Source organism: Meles meles, chromosome 15 (assembly GCF_922984935.1).
Source record: "Meles meles chromosome 15, mMelMel3.1 paternal haplotype, whole genome shotgun sequence".
In the NCBI taxonomy this organism is placed as follows: Eukaryota; Metazoa; Chordata; class Mammalia; order Carnivora; family Mustelidae; genus Meles; species Meles meles.
Genome location: NC_060080.1, coordinates 24,196,290 through 24,219,626, shown reverse-complemented (window position 1 = coordinate 24,219,626; position 23,337 = coordinate 24,196,290). Strand labels below are relative to the sequence as shown.

At 49.9% G+C, this 23,337-nt stretch overlaps 1 protein-coding gene across 2 annotated transcripts in view; it reads right to left on the bottom strand.

Moving 5' to 3' along the window:
- Window positions 1-16,912: 16,912 nt before the first annotated feature.
- The window catches only part of LBH (LBH regulator of WNT signaling pathway), a 31,497-nt gene continuing 25,072 nt past the window's right edge, over window positions 16,913-23,337 (bottom strand). For both annotated transcript variants that reach the window (XM_045979913.1, XM_045979912.1), the window contains one exon: window positions 16,913-19,479. In XM_045979913.1, the coding sequence (XP_045835869.1) occupies window positions 19,291-19,479 (189 nt within the window). In that variant the 3' untranslated portion in view covers window positions 16,913-19,290. The remainder of the gene's footprint in view (window positions 19,480-23,337) is intronic.

Genomic DNA, 23,337 nt, shown 5'->3' with positions numbered 1-23,337 from the left:
AGAAATCTAGAAATCTGAAGAGAGTTGGTATTTATTGTGGAGAGATGAAGGTTGAGGTGACCAGAGAAACATTAGAATGTGGGGCTGTAGGACAGATCTGTGGAAAATGCCGGTTAAGAATTTATAGTTGTATGGGCGCCTGGGTGGCTCAGTGGGTTAAAGCCTCTGCCTTTGGCTCAGGTCATGATTTCAGGGTCCTGAGACAGAGCCCCGCATCGGGCTCTCTGCTCAGCAGGGAGCCTGCTTCCTCCTCTCTCTCTCTGCCTGCCTCTCTACTTGTGATCTCTGTCAAGTAAATAAATTAAAAAAAAAAAAAAAAGAATTTATAGTGGTATGAAGTTCTAGAATGGCTTTCTAAAGCCTAGTGAGACTGTATTATGTTGATTATTTATCAATCATCAATATCAAGTTATCTCAAAACTTGTTAAAGTTTTGTTTACTATCTCAGTTTTGGGTTAGGAATTTGAGTACAGCTTAGCTGGGTGACCTGTTTCAAAGCTTCTCACACAGCTCCAGTCAGAGAGCAGCCCGGGGCTGGGGTCTCCTTAGAAGACTCCACTTGGGAAAGATCAGCGTCACGCTGTTGGTGAGATTCCAGTTTCTCACAGGCTATTGGGCTGAGGGCTTCAGCTTCTCAGTGGCACTTGACCTATAGCTTCCTTCAGTTCTTTACCTCGTGGGCTTCTCTGGAGACCAGCTCACAACAGGGCAGTTTGCCTCCCTCAGGGCAAATGAGGGAGGTTGTGCAAGAGAGAAGTCATTGTCTCTTGGGACTTTATCTCAGAACTGATACCCTATTGTTTCTGCCTGACTCTGACGGTAAAAGCAAACCACAGGGCCTGCAACTCTCAAGAGAAGGGGATTACACACAAGTCAGGAGATTGGATTGACTGGGGGCTGCCTGCCACATCGCACGGAGCAGGCGGAATGGGAGAGGCCAGGATTTGGTCAAGTTGTGTAGGGCCATGGATGCCAGAGTTAGAGATTAGAGTTTCATAGCCATAGACTACTGGGAATCTGGAGCAAATCTGAGGCAGAAGAGGGTTACTCTGAGGACAAGGAGATATCAGAAGAGATTCAGGAAGAGCCAGGAGTCCATGGCAATCATCTCCTGAGAGGATGGGAACTTCAGTTGGAGCCTGAGAGTGGTTATGGGGAAGAAAAAATGGATTCCAGGGATAGCTGAGCAATATTACATGGTTCTCAGCCAGCCCACTGGTTGTCACCCCAATGAGGAGTCAAGGGGTTCTTTAAATGTTGGGACGAAGGACAATGTGGAAACTTCCAGCATGAAGCAGTAGCTGTTTTCATCTTGGTGACACCAACAGGCCCAGGGTTGGGGTAGCCTCCAAGGGCTGTAGATGAGCCACATCATTCAGGGAAGGTGGGGACTTTCAGAGAGCAAAGGAGCTTTAGGAAAAATGCAGATTTTTAAGAAGCTAGTGGAGGATGGGCTGATTCAGAGTCACCAACTCAATAGGAAAACACATGGGGTAAGAGAAGGAGGAAACAGGAAGGAGCGCTGCTGGGTGGAACCTGGCTGGGTGGACCGAGGTGGGGACTCAGCCACCGAGCTGAGGCATGGCACCCGGCCAGGAAAGCCAGCCATGTGGCTCCGCGACAACACAGCAGGTCCTAACCACATGCCCTTCCACGGCATTTGACAGCCCACAGGACCCTTCCACGTGGGCTCCACTGTACTTTCACAAGAGTGTGGAGAGGCGAAAAGGGCAGGGTGGATAGTGTCCACAGGAGAGGTGGAGAGAGAGAGAGTCTTGGGGCCCTCGAATGATTTGTTCAAGGTCATGTGGCTAGTACTTGGCTGAGCTGGAGAATAAACCTGAGCCCTGGAGTTCGCACCCAGAACTCTCTGCCTCACAGCACTACCTGAAATAATCAGTACTCCCCTAACCACCCCCCCCCACCCTGCACAGAAATTGCCACTCCTCCAGGGGTGCAGATGGCAAAAGGCAGGACAATAGAGCTGCACAAAGAATCCCAGAGTTGGGGCTCTGGGCCTCACTTAGGAGAAAGGGAGGAAGAGGTGGGAGTAATGACAGAGATACAGGTAAATTCCCTTGGTAGAATCTGGGGGGCCTCTCCAGGAAGTATGGGAGTCAGGAACTCACAGCTGTTAGGAACCCTAAAGACGGTCTGTTTCCCTCTCTCCCAGTCTCCAGCTTCTCACTTCTGGACTTTGTGTCCATCTCTCTGGTCTCTCCCTCTGTCCATGTGCACCCCCGTCTCTGGGTCTTCCTCTTTCCTCCTACCCGTGCATGCTTTACCATCTCATCACCGACAGTTTTCTCTGCTTCTGTGCACACATGCGATGCTGAGGGAGGAGGGTACAAATGGGCTCACCCCATGGCTCTTGAGGCCTTGGCACAGCTCTACAACCAGACCACTAACAGAACCTCCTGGAACACAAGATCCAATATGGCCAACCTGGTGACTCTTAGAAAAGTGGGTCCCTGTGAGCTGGGACCTGAGCATGGGGGTCCTCAGGAGGGACCCTTGTTTGATGCTGTACCAAAGAAACAACCCCTGGGGCCATGATAGTGACTGCCCTCAGCCAGGCATCCTCCAACCTCAGGGTCTGTGTACCTCCAGTTTTTGCTCCCCGGAATGCATTTCCTAGATATCCATATGGCTGGGTCCCTCATATTGCCCTAGTTTTTGCTAACATGGAAGTTGCCCAAGAGACCTCTCCTGACCACATGATCTACAACCACGCTGCCCTTCCCTCCCCATATTCCTTACTCCCGGCTTCCTTTCTCTCCATTATACATCACCATCAGGCTCACTATAGGTTTGTCATTTATTTTTTGTTGCCTCTATCTTCCTCCTGCAATGTAAGCACCACAGAGACCAGGAGTTTTTACTGTCTTGTTCACTTTCCTGTCCCCAGGGCTGAAGCACAGAGTGGGTTCTCAGTGAAGATTTGCCAAATGTCCTCTGCCCACAACAGTGAATGTGAAGCAATGGTCTTGTGAAGTGGGGGTGAGTGGGCTCCCTCGAATGGATGAGAAAACAAGATTACGAACCCAGAGGTAGACCCTTACAAAAGAGATCTTTCCTTCTCTAGTGCTTACGGGTTGGCAGAATGAACTAATGGTTTGGGAATGAACACAAATACCGACTCTCTAGGTAAGATGACTACAGATGTTACAAACCCTATGAAATGGAGCGAGTGTTGTAAACGTTAGTGAAGGGCGCCAGGTGTGGGGTTCCCCATGTCCGGACACCTAGACTTTACATGACTAAGGCTGGCTTCCGCTGGCCTTTTCCTGCCCTAAGTAACACAAAGTATGCTACCAAGTGAGGAACCCTTGGCCAGAGATGTTGTTGCCCAGAGTGCCAGGAGGAACCATCCAGCTTGGTCAAGACCCAGGTGGGGCAAGCCTTCTGATGAGGCAAGTCAGGTGCTTAAGGTGCAAAATTTAAGGAGGCACACGCTCTGAGGTTAGTGACGGATATGTTTGGTCCTTGCATGATACTAAAGCTAAGAGCCTCCTTAAATGCTGTGTCCTTCATGGGATCCTAGCTCTCAGAATGGGAACCATGAAGACTTTCAGGGTCCTATGCACTTTTGCCTTTGTGGATCCCTTCCTTCCTAAAAAATATGTATCAAAACTTATATTTTCAAACTGTGCTAACAAAAAGACTAATATAATCCAAGCTGGATTCTATTCACATTTTTCTTCTGATTTTAAAGATTTTCATTTATTTATTTGAGAGGAAGAGAGGGTTTGAGAGAATGAGTGGGAGGAGGGGCAGAGGGAGAAGCAGATTCCCCAAAGAGTGGGGAGCCCGATGCGGGAGTCAATCCCAGGACTCTGGGATCATGACCTGAGTCCAAGGCAGATGCTTACGACTAAGCCACCCAAGGGCCCTCTTTTGATTTTAAAATAAAACATTATAATGGCCCTTAAAATTGTCCTGGGCCCTAGGCACTGTGCTTAGTGACAACTCCATGGCAAAGGGTTGTGTTGCTTGGGACTGAGTTCTTCTGAATTCTGCACCTTAGATGCCTTGTTTGCCTCCCCCCAGTCACAGCCCCCAGACACCATCCGAAAGTTAAAACCTCTTTCAAGTGATTTTATCTCCTTGCCTTCTCTGAGCTTCAGTACCCTCATGTCTCAAACAGTTATAATCAAGTAAGGGATGTTCATTGCAATATAAAGAGGAGAATCTACTAAAATCACCATATGACCCAGCAATTCAGCTCCTATGTAACACCCACAAGAACTGAAAGCAGCCACCCAGATACTCCTTCACCCATGTTCACAGTGTCCCTGGGGGAAACATAGGGAGACATAAAATTCGATGCGCACACACCGTGGAATATTATTCATCCAGAAAATGGAGGGAAATGCGGACGCTGGCTGCAGGGATGAATCTGAAAACATCAGGCTGAGCGAAATAAACCAGACACAAAAGGACAAATGCTGGAGGATCCCACTCATGTGAAATTATCTAGAACAGGCAGATCTATAGAGAACGAAAATGGTACGGAATTTCTGTTTGTGACGATGAAGTAGTTCTGGAAATAGATGGATGGTTGCACGATACAACAGAAGTTCTTAGAGCCACCGACTGAGACATTTAAAAATGATTAAGATGGCACATTTTATGTCTATTTTACCACACTAAAAGAATATATACCCAAGTGCTTCACACAGGGTAAAAAATGTCACACAAAAGTAAGACATCATTATATTATTGTTATTGATAATTACTACAGCACCGTAGTAGAGGAGTGTTCCAAAGTTCACAGACAGACAGGCAGACATAAAACTGCTTTGTAAACACAACCTTCTCCAGCCCAGACCTGTTGCTTACCGCCCACTGTAGCCACAGATTTAATGCCCAAGTCGAAGAATGCATGGATGGTAGCCAACATTCTAGAAGCCTTGGGTATAGCAGAGTGTACACTTTCACTCTTGAGACTCACCATTCCCTGCCTTCCAATAACATTTCCCTTGGGGGGTCGGGGGACATGGGCTTGGCTAAGAGTTCGAAGACAGTCTTGGTGTTGGTGGTGTGAGGAGTGACCCCACGGGAGGTCAGGTTACCCACAGGGCCCGGATGGTGGGCACTTTGTGCTGAGCTTGGCCTGACCCTGTCTCCTCATTTGGAAAGAAGGTCTTGGTATCTGAGATGAAAGGAGAGCTCTGGGGGCATTCCAGAACTTCTCCAGAACCTGCGGGGGCGGGGGGGGGAGGGTGCCCATGGGCCTCAGTGTGGGAGCTACTTCTCCTTCCATGAGCAAACCCTATTTGCCAAGATGAATCTTCCAAAACACACAAAAGAGTTTGAGGTGGGATGAGGGAGTTCGAGGACAGGAGGACACTTTGCACAGAGATTCCCCACACAGTTTCTTCAGATAACAAGTCTATCCAGGGGCAGCTGCGTGGTTCAGTTGGTTAAGCATCTGCCTTCCTTCAGCTCAGGTCACGATCCCGGGGTCCTGGGATCAGGACCTGCATGGGGCTCCCTGCTCAGTGGGAAGCCGTTTTCTCCCACTCCCTCTCCTATTCCCCCTGCTTGTGTTCTCTCTCTCCCTCCCACATAAATAAATAAATCTTAAAACCCAAAAAAACCCCCACAAAAACCTAAGTCTATCCTATCCTGTACAATTTTGGTTCCCAGGACACCCTGCCTCTTAGGGAAGCCTGTGAATTCCCTGGAATTGGCAAGCAGTATGCTGATGTTTGTGGGGAAAAGGCTTATAGGTCCCATCAGATTTCCAAAGAAGTGCATGAGCCCCCAAAATGCTTTTAAAACCACGGTTCCTGTGAATTTAGGGACCAGAATTTGACCTACACCCAGTTTCCAGCAAGCATGCAGATGGCTTCCACCTGTGTGTTGGGCTGCACGCATCTGGCCGGAGAGAGACGATGCTTTGGGAAGGGACACGGTACAATCCTCCTACCTTCTCAAGTGAAGCAGTTGGTTTTCTAAACATGCAAGCTTTACATCTGGACACGAAGGCTGGCACCAGGTGACAGCACATCAGCCTGTGGACTGTGGCCCCTCCCCCTCCCTCCCGGCTTCAATGACCTGCCCAAGTCACGAGTGAGCCCAGAGCGCCGAGCCGGTAGAAGAATGACCCCCACAAGCCTGACTGATCCCAGTCTGTTTTAAGCCCCGAACAGAGCCCTAGACAATCTGCAGGGACTTTGGGCCAGCTGGCCTGGCCCCGTGCTTCCCTGCACGGAGGACAGTAAGGAGAAGGGTCATAACGCATGGGTAATTTAAAGGCTCTGAGGAGTGACTCAGACATTCCAATGGGGCTTTTCTTTTTCCTTTTTGTTGATGTGTGAAATGTAATTGTAGTCATTTTTTCCAAAGAGTTGATAAATGGTGATTGTCTGTGTCAGCTTGCAAGCGAGGGCCATCGGGAACAACTCCAGATGCCAACGTTTTTCTCTCTCCCACCCCAACACCTGAGATAACCACCCCAAGGCCAAGGGCAGAGGTTTCTCGGTCCCAGGAATCGAAGCAAAGGAACAGGTGCAAATGGTCCCAGGAGGTTGTCCAGGAAGGGGGTCCCATGGAGGGGTGGGAAGCCCATGAGCTCAGGCCGACCACGGCCCATCCCTCCCCCAACTCCTCCATTCCCTGGCATGAAGGAAGAGCAGAGAAACGGCTCATTGTACATCAGAGAGATGCTCATCGAGAACGGGAAAGATCCATAACATGGGGTGAGCACCGTCTCCGGGCCAGGAGCTGAGCTAACTGCACCCTTCTTTCCATGGGTAACATTTCATGTCGCCCTCATAACAGTAAGGACTGTTTGAGCCTGAATGCGTACTCAGTGTCAGCGATGACACGTACCCCATCGTTAGGGCAATCATTCTGGTTCATTATGGTCTCCTTCCAGTTCACCGAGGAGAAAACCGAAGTTCTATTTCAGTCCCATGGTCAGCTACAGAGTGGTGGGAGGATAGGGGTATTGAACCCGGTGTCACTTTGAAATTCCATCTGTCACCGCCACACAAGGCTGCCTCCCATCGGAGAGCTGTCCGTGCAGGCCCCCACTGGGGCCACGGAGTTGAGCTTTCCACGGATTTCACAGGCTCGCCAGCCATAGAGATACAAGCACCCAAAGAGAACTGCTCTGTGCATCAGCTCGTTCCTCACTAACAGACACACCAGGGAAGGACAGTGGACCAGGAGAGCTGGGCCGGGGGTCCTGCTGGGTGTCATTGCTGTCCGCTGTAAAATCTGCCTTCCTCCAGGCAAGGGGACAGGAGGACAGACCCTTCAATCGGCATTGCACTATGGCATAGCACTCACCTCTGTGGGGAGACTCTCTTTCGTGGCAGGACTGTTGGGGGACCTCCCCCCAACCCACTGCCCAGGACCCTGGAGCCTAAACCTAGCTAGTGGCTTTGGGTAAAGGACAGAGAAACACAGCAGGAATGAGTGGTTCTTTTGCGGGCTGCTTAAGGACATTCTAGCCAGGCTGCACCTCTCATGTTTAGGGAAAAGCCCCCCCCATAGTGCGGGGCCATGGCGGTGGGGCTGGGCCAGGGTGGGGTAGTGACAGAGGTGAGAGAGGGAAGGCGTGTTTGGGAAGGAAGTTCTGGTGAAGGTCTGACGGGGCAGGGCAGAATCCAAGGACTCGGATGTGAATAAGAGATAGGAAGTGAGATTTTCAAAATGGAACTTTCTCTAGTTCAGTTTGTACTAGACACTGGGTGAGGTTTGCAACCCCCAAGATCAGTTTTCTTCAGACCCAAAAGCTTGGTAGTCACAATTTTTAAAGGAAATGGTGAGAGAGGGATGGATGCCTTACCCCAAAGAGCCTTGGTGTCTCGGAATTAAAACAGCCACTAAGACTATGGGACTTGGAGCTACTCTTTCCTTAAGGTGGGGGCTATCTCTCTTCGGAGCTGATTTTGTTTTGAGTACGGGGAGGGAGTTTGGAGCCCCTTTAATATTAAATCCCCTGAAGTTAATCATCTTTTTCTTTCTGGCTGCTTTTAGGATTTCCTTCTTGTCTCAGTTGTTCTAGATGTTAATTTGTTGCATTTAGCTGTGTATCTCCATCTTTTGAGGGGGGCATTTCCGTGACCTTCTCAAATCCATGGGATGTTGTAGCTAATCTCTAATGACAAATTCTCATCCATTTCTTTGTTGACTATTGTACCCCTCTCATTTTTTCCCCATCTGCTTCCGAAGCCCCAACTGAATGCGTACCAGATATTCATCTCTGCTCTGTCTCTACTGGGTGTTTTCATATTTTTCACCTGTGTATCCCCAAAGTTCTTAAGGATGATGTTTGGCACATGAGAAATCATTGCACCCTTTTCTGGTAAAGGTAGGTAAACATAGTTACCCTGCTGGGGGATAGGGGAGTAAGTCTTCTATTTAAAAGACGAACTGAAAAATGCATTGCTACAAAATAGATTTATACTCAGAAGAACTGGGATGCAGAATGGCCCTCTTTGTCTTTGCTACTCAAGGCCTTTTTTCTGGACTGGTAGCCCTGGTCCTACTCAGCAGCTTGTTAGATACACAGGCTGGGGCGCCTGGGTGGCTCAGTGGGTTAAAGCCTCTGCCTTCGGCTCGGGTCATGGTCTCAGGGTCCTGGGATTGAGCCCCGCATCAGCTCTCTGCTCGGCAGTGAGCCTGCTTCCCTTCCTCTCTCTCTGGCTGCCTCTCTGCCTACTTGTGATCTCTGTCTGTCAAATAAATAATAAATAAAATCTTAAAAAAAAAAAAAAAGAAAGAAATGCAGAGGCTTAGGGCACCCAGCCCTCTTAAATTAAAATCTGCATTTTAACAAGAGCTCCAGAAAATTCATACACACTGAAAAGTCTGAGAAGAGCTTCTTCCTCATAAATCTGCCTGAGACTATTAGCATTGCCTGAGGAATTTCTAAAAATACTGGCACCTGGGTGTGCATTCCCAGCGACACTGGGTTCATGGGTCTGGGGTGAAGCCTGGGCATCCAGAGGGTGTTTGTTTTGTTTTGTTTTGTTTTAAGCTCCCCTGGAGATCCTAACATGCAGCGAGCACGGAGGCAGTCAGGTGGGACGGGTGTCTGGGCAGGGGGAGAAACAGAAGAAACAGAGGAGGCAAGCTCAGCCAGGGGGAGCCAGTCCTGGCTTTTTCCCAAAGGCAGCCACCGGGCTTACAGGAAGGAAGTTGCCCTCAGATCCTGGGTTCTTACCCTAGTTCTGCCTTCCCTCCACGGGCTGTGCTCCTGAACCCAGTCCCTGCCCGTCAAGTGAAGGGCTAAGTGAACCATCCCTCTCCCATTCCTGTGTCCCTACTGGAAAACAAGGTTACTTATTCCCTCTAGCCATAAGGCCTGGTATTTTCCCTACATGCTCTCTACCGCCCCACCCCCTGCTTCGTGGTCCTTCTGGAGGGGGGCTCTCCTAGCACTGGTCCCCTGAGTAGTTTCAATAGGGCAGGTGTGTCCCTAACGTGTACAGAGTGCAAGATTCCCTTGATGTGAAGGTGGCAGGGGTCAGAACAACGGTTACCCTTTGGAGTAAGGCGCAGCAAAGGGACACTCAGAAGCCTTCCGGGGCGTCCTAGCACTCTAGATCTAGACCTGGCGGCTGGTTTTACGGGTGTATACCTCACTGAGCTATTCACCTGGGAATTGAGCACTTTATGTAAATTATACCCCAATTAAAAACAAAGAACCAGTGGCCTCGAAGCAGGCCCCAGGGGGAATGAGACGTTCAAATCATTGACCAGCAGGAGCTGGGGGACCACGGAGGGTGCTAAAGGAGAAATGGGTTGGAGGGGGAGAGAAGGAGAGCCAGAGACCCAGACAGACACACGCAGATCAAGGTGGACAGAGAAGGTGTTGACGGGAAGAAGTCGACCCGAATTCCAGGCAGTTGAATTAGTCCTAGGAGGAAAGGGTGGGGTTCAGCTTCCAAGTAGGGCAACCAGTTTGCCCAGGACTCTTGCTTTGGGCACCGAAGGTTCTGTATTCTGGGAAATGTCTTGGGCGAAGGCAGTGGGGACAGCTCAGCTCTCTGCTCCCAAGGCCTGGCACTGGGCGGGGGGGAATGGAGTGGAGTGGACCCAGGAGGTAATAGCCACCACCTTGGAGACCCTCCCGTTTCTCCAACCGCCTTCTGTCCAGTCTCCACCTTCACAGCGCCCCTCAGGTTAGTGCACAGTTGTTGATTTGCTTATTGGTATTTTCTTGGCTCTGAGCCCCTGGGGGGTATGGGCGAGGCTTCCTTGCCTTTGCACACTATTCTAGCTCTGCTCAGCGCCCCTGCACCAGAGCCGGGGGTGGAGGGGGTGAGGTGGGGGGGAGGGGCTTCTTGATCTTTTTGTGCCACAGAGCCTCCCGGCAGCCTGAAGACGCCTCAGAAGAATGCTTTCCATGCACAGGATCAGATGGGGAGGGTCACACAGAACATCTATTATGCGGAGAGAAGGATGGCAAAAGATTTTTGTTCGCGCATTTGCGATCGAGTCGCAAACGTCCTTCTCCACAAATGCTTTACCTACTGGAACCCAGCAGCGTGTGGGGTGCCAGAGTGCTCAGGACGACAAATGGCCGTTTGTGATCCCCACAGCGACCGCACAGCGGGAAAGGGGCTGCCTGCGATGTCCGCTGGTGGCCGTCCCAGGTGCCGCCGAGCTTGCTGTGGCGGGCAGCCCCCACTCCCACCAGCAGGGAATGCTAAGTTCCACTTAGTAGTTCATGAAAATATAGGGGTAATTTCTGGCCCATCCAAGGTCACCCATATCCCTGAATTCTACCCATGCACTTGAGGTGAAAGAGCACTGTGTGAGTGAAGGAAAGGCAGATGCAAACTGTAGAGTGCAGGGCCCCGGGAGTGCTGTGAGCCCTTGAGGGACGTGGGTGCTTCTGGGATGGGCACGGGAGGCTGAGAAGCAGGCTCAAAACGGATTATTAGCCGGCAAACCTTGAGGCCAGAAGCAAACAGGGGAGCCCAGTCTCTGTATCTCAGAGCTGGTTGCCGGTTCTCCATAATAGGCTTCATGGTAATAAAAATAACATTTGGCATGACCCTGGCCTCCTCCCTCCATTGCCGTGTGTGGGAGGACAGACGGCCGGCAAAGTGCGGCCAGAGGGCAGCCAGGGAACCGGGGCTCTGCAGCCTGGAGAGAGTTCTTTGGGGACCAGGGGGAGGTGCCTTGGGGTCAGCCCACCTCCTGGCCAAGGGAGAGGCTTTGAGGGCTGCTGGGCAGCCTTGTCCCTGAGGCCTCCCTGAAGAGCCCCCATGGAAACCAGCTTCAGGGAAGCCCTCCTAAGAGAGACTCCCTCCAGGTCTTAGCAGGAGTGATTATTTTTTATATATCTCACCCTGTGCACGAGTTCAGGGGACCAGAGACCTTGGGGGAAGAGGGGTTTGCTGGCCCAGCCCAAGTGACCTCCAGCTGGAAAACTGCCTTCTAATTAGCAATCAGGAAATCAAGGCCTCGCATGGCGCCAAGCAGCGTGACCCCAGCCGTAGCCTGGTGACATCTCCACCCTCTAGACAGCATGCCCTGCCCTGCACTGCACAGCAGGGCTGCAGACCCCACGGGTTATTTTTATCTGATGGTGCTATTGTTGGTCGTTGAGTAGCTGCTGCGGTGGGTTCCAGCAGCCGTGAGCTCGCAGGGACGGTTTCCTGCGCCGCTTCCTCTCGTCAGGTTCCCTCCCTCCACCAGGGCTCACAGGCAGGCCACCCCCAAGGTCTCCTGGAGCCTGGCCCTGGCCTTGGAGGCAGCCACGGGCCTTCCCTGGCTTGTCCCCTCTCCTCCCTACCAGGAGAGTACCCCAGCCCCTCTCCCTGTGCAGAGAGTGGGGGCAGAGCTTCTAGGTGCCTCTCTCACACCCCAAGGCTCTAGGAGATAAAAGCACTGCTTTCTAGCAAGCCAGCTACACCAAGCCAGTGACTCTCCCACTGTTTAGACTGTGACTGGCAGCCAGAAAAAGGTCTTTGTTTATCCTAACCTGGGACACACATCATACCTCGGTAGGAATGAAAGGTTTCAAGGAAGAACGATCTTCCCATGTCTGGGAAAAAAAAAACAACAACAACAACTCTGATCCCCGCCCCCCCCCCCCCCCCCCCCCCCCCGCCGTTCTATTCTAGTTTTTCCTGTTTGAAGATTCTGGTTGCAACCCAACTAAATCAATTTCACAACCCAGTAAAGGATTCGTGATTCAGTTTGAAAAATATGGTACCAGATACCTCTTTCTGGAGCTGGTTCTCTTTTCTGAATGAAGGGCGCTGGGGGTTCTGGAGGTCCTCTGAACCAGGCACTGCCCTGGTTTGGAGTTACTCATTTTGCAGAAAAGGAAGCTGAGGCTCCCCAAGCCTGAGTGGCTTGACCGTGAGTCAGCCCCCGGGGGGACATTTACAGCATGGAAGACGGCACATGCTGCAAGTCAGGGCCCCCCCGCCCCCGCCCTTGGAAAGCCAGCCCTTAACACGCTTACTGGTGCACTGGTGCTTCACACCCTGCTCTTTCTGGTTCCACAGTCAGTATATCTTGGAGCCTTCTGACCTCAGCTTCCTCATCTGTAAATAACATTAAAAAATGCCCACTTCATGGGAAAAATTCTATTCACTGAGGACAGTCTGGTAAGAGGGACAATGACTGGAAGGAAACAAAAATGCAAATAATTATTTGCCTCTGTGATGGGATTTGAAATGAGGTCCCAAACTCCACTATCTTGTGTTATTTCCATCACTGCTAAATGGAGTTTGTACAGGGAGGAAAAAAAAAAACAAAAAAACAAATACAAAAAACAAAAACCACTTTGCAAAACTGTTGAGAATTAGAAGAAGGGCAACCTATAGCCCAGCTATGAGTGGTGTGAACGAAAGAGGGAATTCGTGTGTTTCTAATTGGAAATAGCAAAGAAAGTAATGCAAATGGATTGCGTTTCAAAGCAGGACTGTCCATGCAGACAGAGAAGAGAAGGGAGTATTTTGATAAATATTCTGATTCCTAGACTATACCGACAAATATATTACATTAATCACTAATTTTCAAAATTCTAGGAAAAGGGCTTTACAGCTTCAAATTTATCCAGTCCAGTGCAGTGGTTGCCTCCCTCCCCGTCTGACGGATTCCTCCACCTGGTGACCCCCGGAGTACAGTCTGACTGGAATCTTTTCCCGTTCGTGGCCACCCTGCTCTCTGAGGCCACACAGGAGTCTGTATCCTCATCAGAATCATCAGAAGTCAGAAGTCCGGAATGGGTGTTGCTCGGCTAAAATCAAGGTGTTGGCAGGGCTGTGTGCTTTCTGGAAGCTTCAGGGAGAATCTTTTCCTGGTCTTTCCCATTTTCCAGGGGCACCCACATTTCGTGGTTAGTTGACCTTCCTCCATCCTCAAAGCCAGCAGCATTTCACGGAGGAACCTCTCTCTGGCTCGGGCACTCATGCTTCTGCTTCCCCGTTTTGTGATAAGGACCGTTGCGATTCGATTGGGCTCACCTGGATAATCCAGGGTCTCCCAAGCCAGTCAGCTGATTAGCAGCCTTAATTCCACCTGCAACCTTAATTGCCACTTTTACTGTGAAACAGCACATTCGCAGGTTCCTGAGATTAGGATGTGGGCATCTTTATTCTGCCTACCACAATGGTTAACATTTTGAGTGCTTCCTATGTACCTGGTATAGTTCTAAACATGTTACTTATAAAGATGTGTTTAAATTTCACCACAGCTCTGTGAAATAGGAATCGATTTCATAGAGGGGGAAAGTGAGGCCCAGAGAGGAAAAGCAAATTGCCCAAGGTCACACAGCTAGTAAGAGGCAGGGCTGAGCTACTGATTCAGGAATCCAATCTCCAAGCCCTTTCTCTGAAGCCATAATCACATTTTAGTAACCAAAGGATAGATGTACAAATAAAATTCTACTTAGCTTAATCCTCACTTGATGATCTAGAAACCCCTACAGGATATGACAGTGCCTCAGGTCAATTAATAATGACTGTAATTTGCTACTGATCCGACAACATTGGATGGGTTGACCAGTGGATTTCCAGGAGCTAGGATGTCCTGTAAGTCTGCTTCCTTCCCCAGTGGGCTTCTCACAATCGGCAATAGTGATTCTCAACTCTGCTCTGTGGTATCTGGCCTCAGCTACTTCTCTTTCCCTCTACTCTAGCCATGCTAGCTTCACAGACATCCCTCAAAAAATCAAGTCAATTTCTACCACAGGACCTTTGCACTCACTATCACCCCCACCTGGAATCTCTCCCCAGTATACACAAAACTCAACCATCACTTCAAATAGGTCTCTGATCAAGACTCACCTCTTTAAAAAGGAACCAGGCAACAGACCCATCTTGGTGGGAGGTGTCTCCTTCTTCCCTCTCCAATATTTTGGTGGAAAGAAGACAAGACTTTAACATTCTCTTCTTTTTCATGCTTTCTCTCCCTCGTGGTGATGAACATGGAGTTGCATTTGCAGAAAAGGAGGGGTCTTCACCTTGAGGTTTCCCTTGACTGTGTCTGTACAGATGATCCTGAGCAAATAGCAGGGGACAGAAGGCAGGGACTAGTTTCTTAACTGCCAGATCTTTAAAGGGAAGAGAGAAAAAATCTTGACTTATGGAGCACCTACTGAGTGCTCAAAATTTCCTAGTACTAGGAAAAGAATGCTGTGGTTGTTAGACATTAAGAAATTGGTCCAAATTACATGTGGAGGGACTGAGTAGGCCTTGAATCCAAGTCAGCCTGAATAACACAGCAAGGTTGCTCTTTACGGAGAGAGGAGGTGAACTGGGATAAAGCAGGGACAGTATTGAGGCAATTGGCCATAGGGGAGGAAATTTTTTTTTCTCTGAGTAAGTATTCTATTTAGAAACTCACATAGAGACAATGAGAAACAGAAGTGAAGACTTTGTTTCTACCCCCAGGAGATATTTGCATATGATACACAACTGTTTTAGCACCACATGTAGAAAAAACTTCTTTCTCCACTGAGTTGCCTTGGCACTTTTTGTCAAAATCAGTGGACTCTATTTGTGTCTATTTCTGGACTGTCTGGTCTGTTCCACGGATCAATTTGTCTGTCTTGATGCAAATACCAAACTGTTTTGATTATTGTAGCTTTGTAATAGGTTTGACGATGAGATGTGGGTCCTCTAACTTTGTTCTTTTCCAAAGTTGTTGTTTTGGCTATTCTAGGTCTTTTGTGTTTCCATATGAATTTTGGAATCAGATTCTCAATTTCTGCAAAAAAAAAAAAAAAAGCTAGACTGTTGAATTTAGCGATCAATTTGGAGATAACTGCCATCTTAACAACAGCTTATCTTCAGATCCATGAACATGGTATACCTGTTTATGTAAGTTTAATTTTTCTCAACAGTGTTTTGTAGTTTTCATTGAACAGATTTTGCACATCTTTTGTCAGATTTATCCCTATACCTCATATTTTTTATGCTCACGTAAGTGGTATTTCAAATTTCAATTTCTAATTGTCCATTGCTAGTATATAGAATATAGTTGAGTTTTGTATATTGATCTTAGATCCTGCAACCATGCTGAACTCGTTTTGTCAGTTCTGGTAGGTTTTTTGTTTTTTTGTTTTGGGGAGGGTATTTTGGTGGATTTTTGGTGGGGTTTTTTTGGTGCATTTATTTTCCTATATAGATGATGTTATCTGTGAATAAAGACCATTTTATGAGGGGCTATCTCTAAAAAGACTATGTTCTAATAAACTCCATCCTCAGGCTGTTGGAAGGAAATAGAGGGACAATCCAGGATGAGAATGACACAAGGCTGCAAGTTATTCTCAGGGCAGCAGATCCATAAATCTGATGGCTTTATTTAGGCTAATGTTAAAATGGACTCATATTCTATTAATCCTGGGAGACATCCTCAGCACAGATCACTTGATTATCTATATTCACTAGTTCTGAACCCAGATATGGGCTAAGTGAAGGTAAAAATATCCAGCCTTAGGTTGGAAAATGTCAGAAAACCCTTTCCACAAAGCACCACCTTTCACTCCCACCTCCATGAGGCCTCCTTCTTGAACTCTGGGCCTTCCATCTTGTCCCCTCCAATCCCATCTCCAGAGTCAGATGGCATAAAAATTTTAAATGATGCCATTCTATGCCCTGCACATAGAATAAAATCCTAACTCTTCACCCAGACATTAGCAGCCCTCCTGGCACTCCTTCCCCATCCCTACTAGTTAAGCTCATTCCCAGCCTTCCCTCTGCTTTAAGTGCTCTCTCTGTGCACCTCATCCCCTTCTTTGGAGGTCCATCTTGGCCCTTCCAACAGATACTCTCAGGGCATTCTATTTTTTCCTGTGTGGCCCTTACCATCCTTGTCATTTAATTTACACTAAAGCAATGCAGTGAGGGCTGGGACCATGGTTGATGGTGTTTATCTCAATCTGTGAACCATGTCTGACAAATCATAGGCACTCAGTAAATGTTCTGAGTGGCTACGAGAGCTCTTGTTAGCTTATACAAGCCCATCCACTCCTCCCCCACAGTCTTTGTGAATGACCTTTTAAGATATCATGGGTGTTTGTCTTCCCTAAGAAAATTGGCTTAAAACTGTGGCTGGGTGTTGAAAGCTCCCCATGATTCGAAAAAAAAAAAAAAAAGAATTAGTGCTCAGCCTGCATCCTAGCCCATTAAAATCCAAGTCTCTAGGGGTAGAATCCAGATAGCTGTACTTTTAAAAAGCTTTCCTGGTGATTCCGATGTACATCTAGGGTTGAGAAGTGCTGGCACAGAAGGGAAGGCTGCTTTCATTCAGCGAAGTGACTAAAACCCGTGGAAGGACTCACCCCAGAAGGGCCAACACGCAAGATACATCCAGAACCTCACTTGGATCTCCTCCTGACTCAGCCTCCCATGAACGTGGCCTCTCAGGGCTGTGCTCTGCCAGGTCCAGCAGAGGTGGAAGAAAGAATGGAACCAGACCAGAGTGGAAAGCATTTTCAAACTTTATTTACAACTGTCACAGTGACAAAAAGTAGTTTGGAAAAAAAAAAAAAAATGCTAGTTTCTCCCTGAGCCTCAAAAAAGAACAGATAGAAGTTACAGGAGGTTCATCTTACAACAGGCATTTTTACTGAAATACTAATTTTTTTTAATATGATCAGTTAGAAATACACACAAGTTACTTAAAAAAAAAAAAAAAAAGAGGCCAGACAGGAGCTCAGCCACTTGTCCAGGAGTGGCTGGGTCCCTCCCACAGGCTCACTGCTGCAGGTCCCGACTCGAGCTGTCAGCCCCCGGCCTGCTCGGACTCCAAAGGGTCATACAAAGGTGTCTAGCGACCGACAAAAGAACAAGTCACCCCCATAAACACACATATACACGAAGTAGATTTGTTATGCGGTTTACAAGCACGTTCCCATCACACGGCAAGACCAGGACAGATGAGAGGGACACAGAAACACAGGATTTTAAAAGGCAAGAGTCCATCCACGAAGGGAGGCAGGTGCAGGAGGAGAAATGCGGCTGCGAGGGCATGAGGAAGGAGGGAGGAGTCTGTGCAGCCAGAACAGGACCAGCGGGAGCACGGGAGAGACGCCCTGGCGGAGCAGGCTGCAGGCCTCTCCCACCCCCAAGGAGCTGGAAGAAGTTATTGCCATCGGTGTGTGTAACACAAGCAGACAACACGGCGGGGGGGGGCGGAGGGGCAAGCGTCAGCTTCCCGGAACCAAATCCTGCCGAGATGTCAACCACACACCCTCATCCTGCCCCAGATCCCCCGAACCACACTAACCTTGAGGTATTAAATACAGGTCTATACACAAGTCCCAAACTGGGGTCAACCCAGACCCACGGGAGAGCTGCCAGCGTGCCTCTGTGGGCCCAGTTCAGCCTCCGGAAGGCTCTGGAGCTCAGCTCTCGGCTGCACACTGGTGCTGAAAGCTAGAGAAGGTTCCAAGAGTGTGTCCTGCAACCAGCTGCTCCAGATGGTTCTTAACTATAAGAAGCTCTAAGTCCAAGGCTAGCTTTCTCGTGCCAACTGTGCCCTTGCAGGGGACAAGTGAGGGGCAGAGAGGGATGAGGACCAATGCTCAGTGCTCCCTCACCATGCCGTCCATCTACCTACGTCCAGAGCACAAGGAGAAGCCAGGGGGATCTCATGACCCCTTCAGTTTCACACTTGGTCACCAGGCTGCTGCATGAGAGCCCCATCAGATAATTCCCAGATCTAGGACCTCCCTTAAAACTCACCTTCCCAAAAAGAAACAGAAAGAGTCTCCTTTTCTCTTCACTCAGCTCCCACCAGAAAAAGGGACCGGGAGCCCACGTGGGAGTGGGTACAACTGCAGTTCAGGCTGGGAGTCACCTCTGCCCGACTGCTCGGTCCAGGGGCTGCAGAGATGGTGCTAAGGAGGAGGAGGGCTGGCCTGGTAGAGCCAGAGCTCTGTGCCTCTGCTCAGGACAGAACAAGCCTGGGGGAGCAGGGGGGAGGGGTCTTCATGTCCATGCGGCCACCTCGGTGCCCCCACCAGAGTGGGAAGTGCTCCCGCTCCTCCTAAAGGGCTGGGGGAGGGCAAAAGGATCAATCGGGAGAGAGAAGCTCAAGAATGCTGCCTCTTAAGAAACCTCCAGAACCTGCTGCAGCTGGAGCAGAGGCTGGAGGAGGAGCAGGGAATCCTCCTTTCCCACGCTTGCCTCCAGCCGGCTTTGCAGGCGCCGGTTTCTGCTGCTCTTCTTTCCCAGCCTCCCGTGAACAGACCAACATAGCTGACATAAAAGCAAGGGCTGGTAGTGGGCAGAGCTGGAGAGAGAGAGGAACGCGTTGTTTTGGATGCCCCAGCAGCCACTGGCGGCAACTTCCCAGCGGCCCTCCTCCGCTCGAGGCTTCCTTTCAAACGGATATTTTCTCTACCGTCTCCCATCTCCCGTTGGTTCTCTTAACCTGAATGCTTCTTACTCGCAATGCGATGCACAACTCCCTACCCCCCTCCCCAGCCCCCCAGGGCCCCCCCGGAATCCCGCCACTGCCTCTAGCCAGCGCCGGTTCAGATACCCCCATCTCACCCATCTCGAAGACGCACCACCTCCCCGCACCCCCCACCCCTGCTCTAAGCAGCTTCCTTTCTCAGAAGGCTCAGAAGGCCTTGCAAATGGTCGCAGAGGGCTCCACTGCCCAGCACGTTTCAAAAAAAGAAAAGAAAAGAAAAGAAAACCAACTCGGTGATTTGCAGGTGCAAAACGGAAGCCATCATTTGACATTTTCAGAACAACTGTGGCTCACTCCCTTCTTCCATCACAATGGGAAAGAACACAGTTCAGGGACAGATGCCGTCTGGTGTGGCCCCCGAGGGAGTCGACAGGGACTCTATTGCTCCTTGTTGTCTTTCTCTGTCTCTTCACAGTTGTCCGGCTCATCCTCCTGGACCAAGAACTCCTCGGGAGGCCACCGGAGCTCCCCGCTCTCCACCTCGCCCTCCGTGGGCTCCACCACGATGGACGGCAGGCGGTCCTTGAGCTTGCAGCAGCGGTCAAAGTCCGACGGATCGGGGAAGATCTGAAAGAAAAGCAGAGCGAGGCCCTGGTCACCCACCGTCCCCGAAAAAAGAAATCCCGTTCCTCTGTTGCACACACACGGGGTGGACTGAGCAGGAGCTAGGGAACACACACATTCTGGGGCCCAGGAAACCAGCCCCCAGCAGACTTTAATCCTGAAGCTGCAAGTTTCCAGGGCAGTGCCCCCAAATCTGTGGGGTGGCTCTGTTCGTAGCTTCTCTTGTCTTTTACTTGCAGATAAAAGAACTTAAAATCATGTCATCCATAGTACGCCGCACCTGCCTGCAGTCAGCACGTGACCCCGGCAGCCCAAAGCATGGCCGCAAGTACCTTAGCACTGCTGCCCCCCACTACCCCCCCCCCCCGGGGTGACCATCAGTGCCTAGGAGGAGCCAGTTTCCAGGCGCTTTACATACACCGTTCTGAACCAGTATAGTCGTGCTGAAAACACCTGTTGCTAATACTCTCTTAAAGACGCTCGGGTTTGAAGAAGGAGGTGGCCCAAACCATACAGCCTGGAAATGAGTGGTAGAGGAATGGGATCCAAACCCAGGTCCATTGGAGCCCGTCCGCATGCCCCGGTAACACCCCACCCCTCACATCGATGGGTCCTGATCTCGCTGCGACTCATAAGTCAAGGCCAAATCAGGGTTGATCGGGGACATGTGCTCGCGTGGCCACTGTCACAAGGGAAGCCATGAGCAGAATTTTTCAGCTGTGAACAGCTCTTGGCTCCTTGGTGGTTCTATCCCTGGAAGTCTTTTCAGTCCCGTCAGTGAGGCTGTTTGTTTTTTTTTTTTTAACACCTACTGTGTGTCCTGCCCCACGTTGGGGGAAACCCTGCACCACGCCATAAAATCAAGGGCCACGAGGGGCTCTGCGGATTCCCTGTGTACACACTGCCCTGTGACTACAGCTGACCCAATTCTTGGCCCAGCAGCTTAAATACTTAATCCGATGGGCTGCTGGTCCCTTGCCATCCACAGCCCTTGGTGACAGACCCAAGAGCGGGAGAGAGAAGCCTCTGTCTGGGACACTGAGGCTCACAGGACACACAGTGAGAGCCACGTGGAGCCTTCAAGGCCATCTCTTCGAATCTCTCCATTTGGTAGATGAGGAAGCCAATGGCCAGAGAGGACAAGCAGCTTGCTCAAGGTCACACAGCCTGTTAATGGCAAGAGAAAGGAAAGCAAAATCGGGAGCGGAGGGAGACAGACATTTGCAAGTGAGCCTGGGCATTGCCTGAACCAGGCACCGATCAAGACAGGCCCCCAGCAATGGGCAAGTGTCCTGTATTCTCAGGAGGGAGAAGAAATGCTTTCCTACAAACTCAGGCCTTCCCAGCTCCTGTGGTGCCCAATCTCCCTGCACCCCAGCCCCGAGGAGTGCTGGCTCAGCCACAGACCACGTCACAGGCCACGTCACAGGCCACATGGGGCTTTCAGGAGTCACGGGCCTCAACAAACCCTCCCCAATCCCTGTAGACAAGTGATTATTAACCATTTATCCAATAAAGCCCTATTGCTGGGATTAAGCCTTAAGCCAGCTGCACAGCCCGGCATCATTAAAGACTTAAGAGGCTCATAAAAAGTTGGTAATGGCAGCCGGGAGGAAAATGAAGCGGAGAAGGGGCTAGATGAGTTGGGGCGAAAGGAGGCATGGGGAGAGCAGACCCCCACTCCAGCCTTTCTCTTCCTGATGCAGCCGGCCTCGTGGTCCTGCCCTGGATCTATGCTGGGCACACATATCTGATGTGCTGAGCAGGGAGAGGGTCGGGTCGTCTATTGGGCCCGTCCTCACTGCTCCTCACTGGACCTGGAGCCCCTCCATGGGGGGAGAAACACAGGTGCCCTCCACGCACGAGCTTTGGGAGTGAGCAAGGGGAAACCCAGCAAGGGGAAAGAAAGCACACTACAGTTTGCAAAGCTCTTTCAGACCTCACCTCACATAGGCCTGACCATGCCTGAGGAGCAGTGAGATCCTGGGCTCTGAGGGACACATGGAAGGGCCAGGATTCAAACCTAGACCTGCTGTTTTCAGGGCCTCAGCCTTTTGGAAAGTGAATGGATGCCCATTTTACAGATTGAAAACTGACCAGGGAGGGTGGGCAAGACTTGGCGTCAACTGCCATCCAGCTCAGGTGCCAGGATGACCTCTGGGCAGCTCAGCCTAGAAGATGAGCTTCCTGGTCTAGAAGGTAAGATTCCTGGTCTAGAGAGTTGTTCTAAATCTTCCGGACCTGCGACAGAGCTATGAAATGTCAAAAGGAGTTGGACACCTGGCTCAGCACAGACCTTGCCCCCTGCCTCTACCCTCTGAGCCACCTGTGACGTCCCAGCAACCGGATTCTAATTATGATCGCCCGAGCCAAGGAAGAGCGAAAGGGACAAGACACGGGGAGGCCAGCTGTAGGAAGAGGAGAAGCATGGTGGGAGTGGAGAGCGTCTAATTTTGTTTCAGGCTAGGAATAGGTCTTTAGCTAAAATTAGGCAGTTAGGATGTTAAAAAGATGATGGTGGTGATAGAAGAGAAGCCAGGCACATTTGTTGGGCAGAAGCTCAACCTTCACAATAATCCTATTAAGTATTTAGTGGTATGAGCCCTATTCTACAGAAGGGAAAACTGAAGCACAGAGAAAGCCAGCAACTTATTCAAGGCCACACAGCTAGGAAGTGGCTGAATGGGGACCTGCACTCAGACCTGCAGGACTTCAAATGAGGTGCTCCCTGGAAAACACACTGCGTAGAGCCACAGACCCCAGGTCCTCACTGTGTCCTTGACATCACTTCCATAATCCCAGGCAAGTCCTCTCAACTGCCCGTGACTCAGTTTCTCCTTTTGAAAAGCAAAGTGCCCTTCGAGTCTCACCAGATGGGTACAAATTCTTGGCAGACACAAAGATGAGAAAATGCTTTGAGGACATATGCTGAATTAAAATTGGAATGTCCTCTTTGGAGCTGTATCAACAAGATGACAGTAAGTATGCATTCCGTAAGCAAGAGGTGGCCATTCTCACATGGTAATTAAAATAACTCCAAACAATGCCTTTCCTACCAGGAGCTGCACAATTAAGTCTCTTAAGTCCTTGGGGGGAAGGCTGAGCATTGAACTTCTGATACTGCTCAGTTGCCAGAGAACTTTGCTCCCTGAATTGCTCAAAGCAGGTGCCGATAAAAAACAAAACAAAACAAAAACCCTTTTTCCCTGACAAAGTCTGCTCCCTGAATTTTAAAAAAAGCACTCTAATATTCTCACCTTTCCATCAAGGATTTTAATTTTGTATCCAATAATACCAATTGATGCCTCTGAAAACTGGAGCTCTCTCCCAAGACAAATAACACGCACCCGGAACCGATCAGCTTCTCATTTCCTCCCGTGCAGACAGAAAGCCTTGCAAAGTGTGGCTGAGTATTCTGCCGGTACAATCTTATCTCCAACAGCTGCTTAAGAGGCTGACCCTAAGGAGGTTGAGATTTTTCCACTAAGTCATGCTTTTTAATCATCTAGGCAGCAGAAAAATGAGAGGTTGCAACTGCAGTGTGACGGGGTAGGGAAGGCAGTGGAAAAAAGGACTCAAGTCGGACTTGCCAAGCACATGACAGGTAGGGCTGGGGCGGCAGGCCAGCCTGGCGTGCTTTCTGCCTGAAGGAGCTGGCAGGGAGTAACGAACTGCCCCCAGTCCAAAGAGAAACTGCTTCTGGTTAAATCTCTTACTCCAATGTGCCCCTTCTCTCTGGAGTGGGGAAGGGCAAACAAAACAAAAACAAAAACAAAAACAAAAAAAGAAGAAGAAGAAAGAAAAAAGAATCCTTTTCTCTTCCCTCTGCAGCCAAGACTCCCCTCCAAGAGGTCCAGAAAG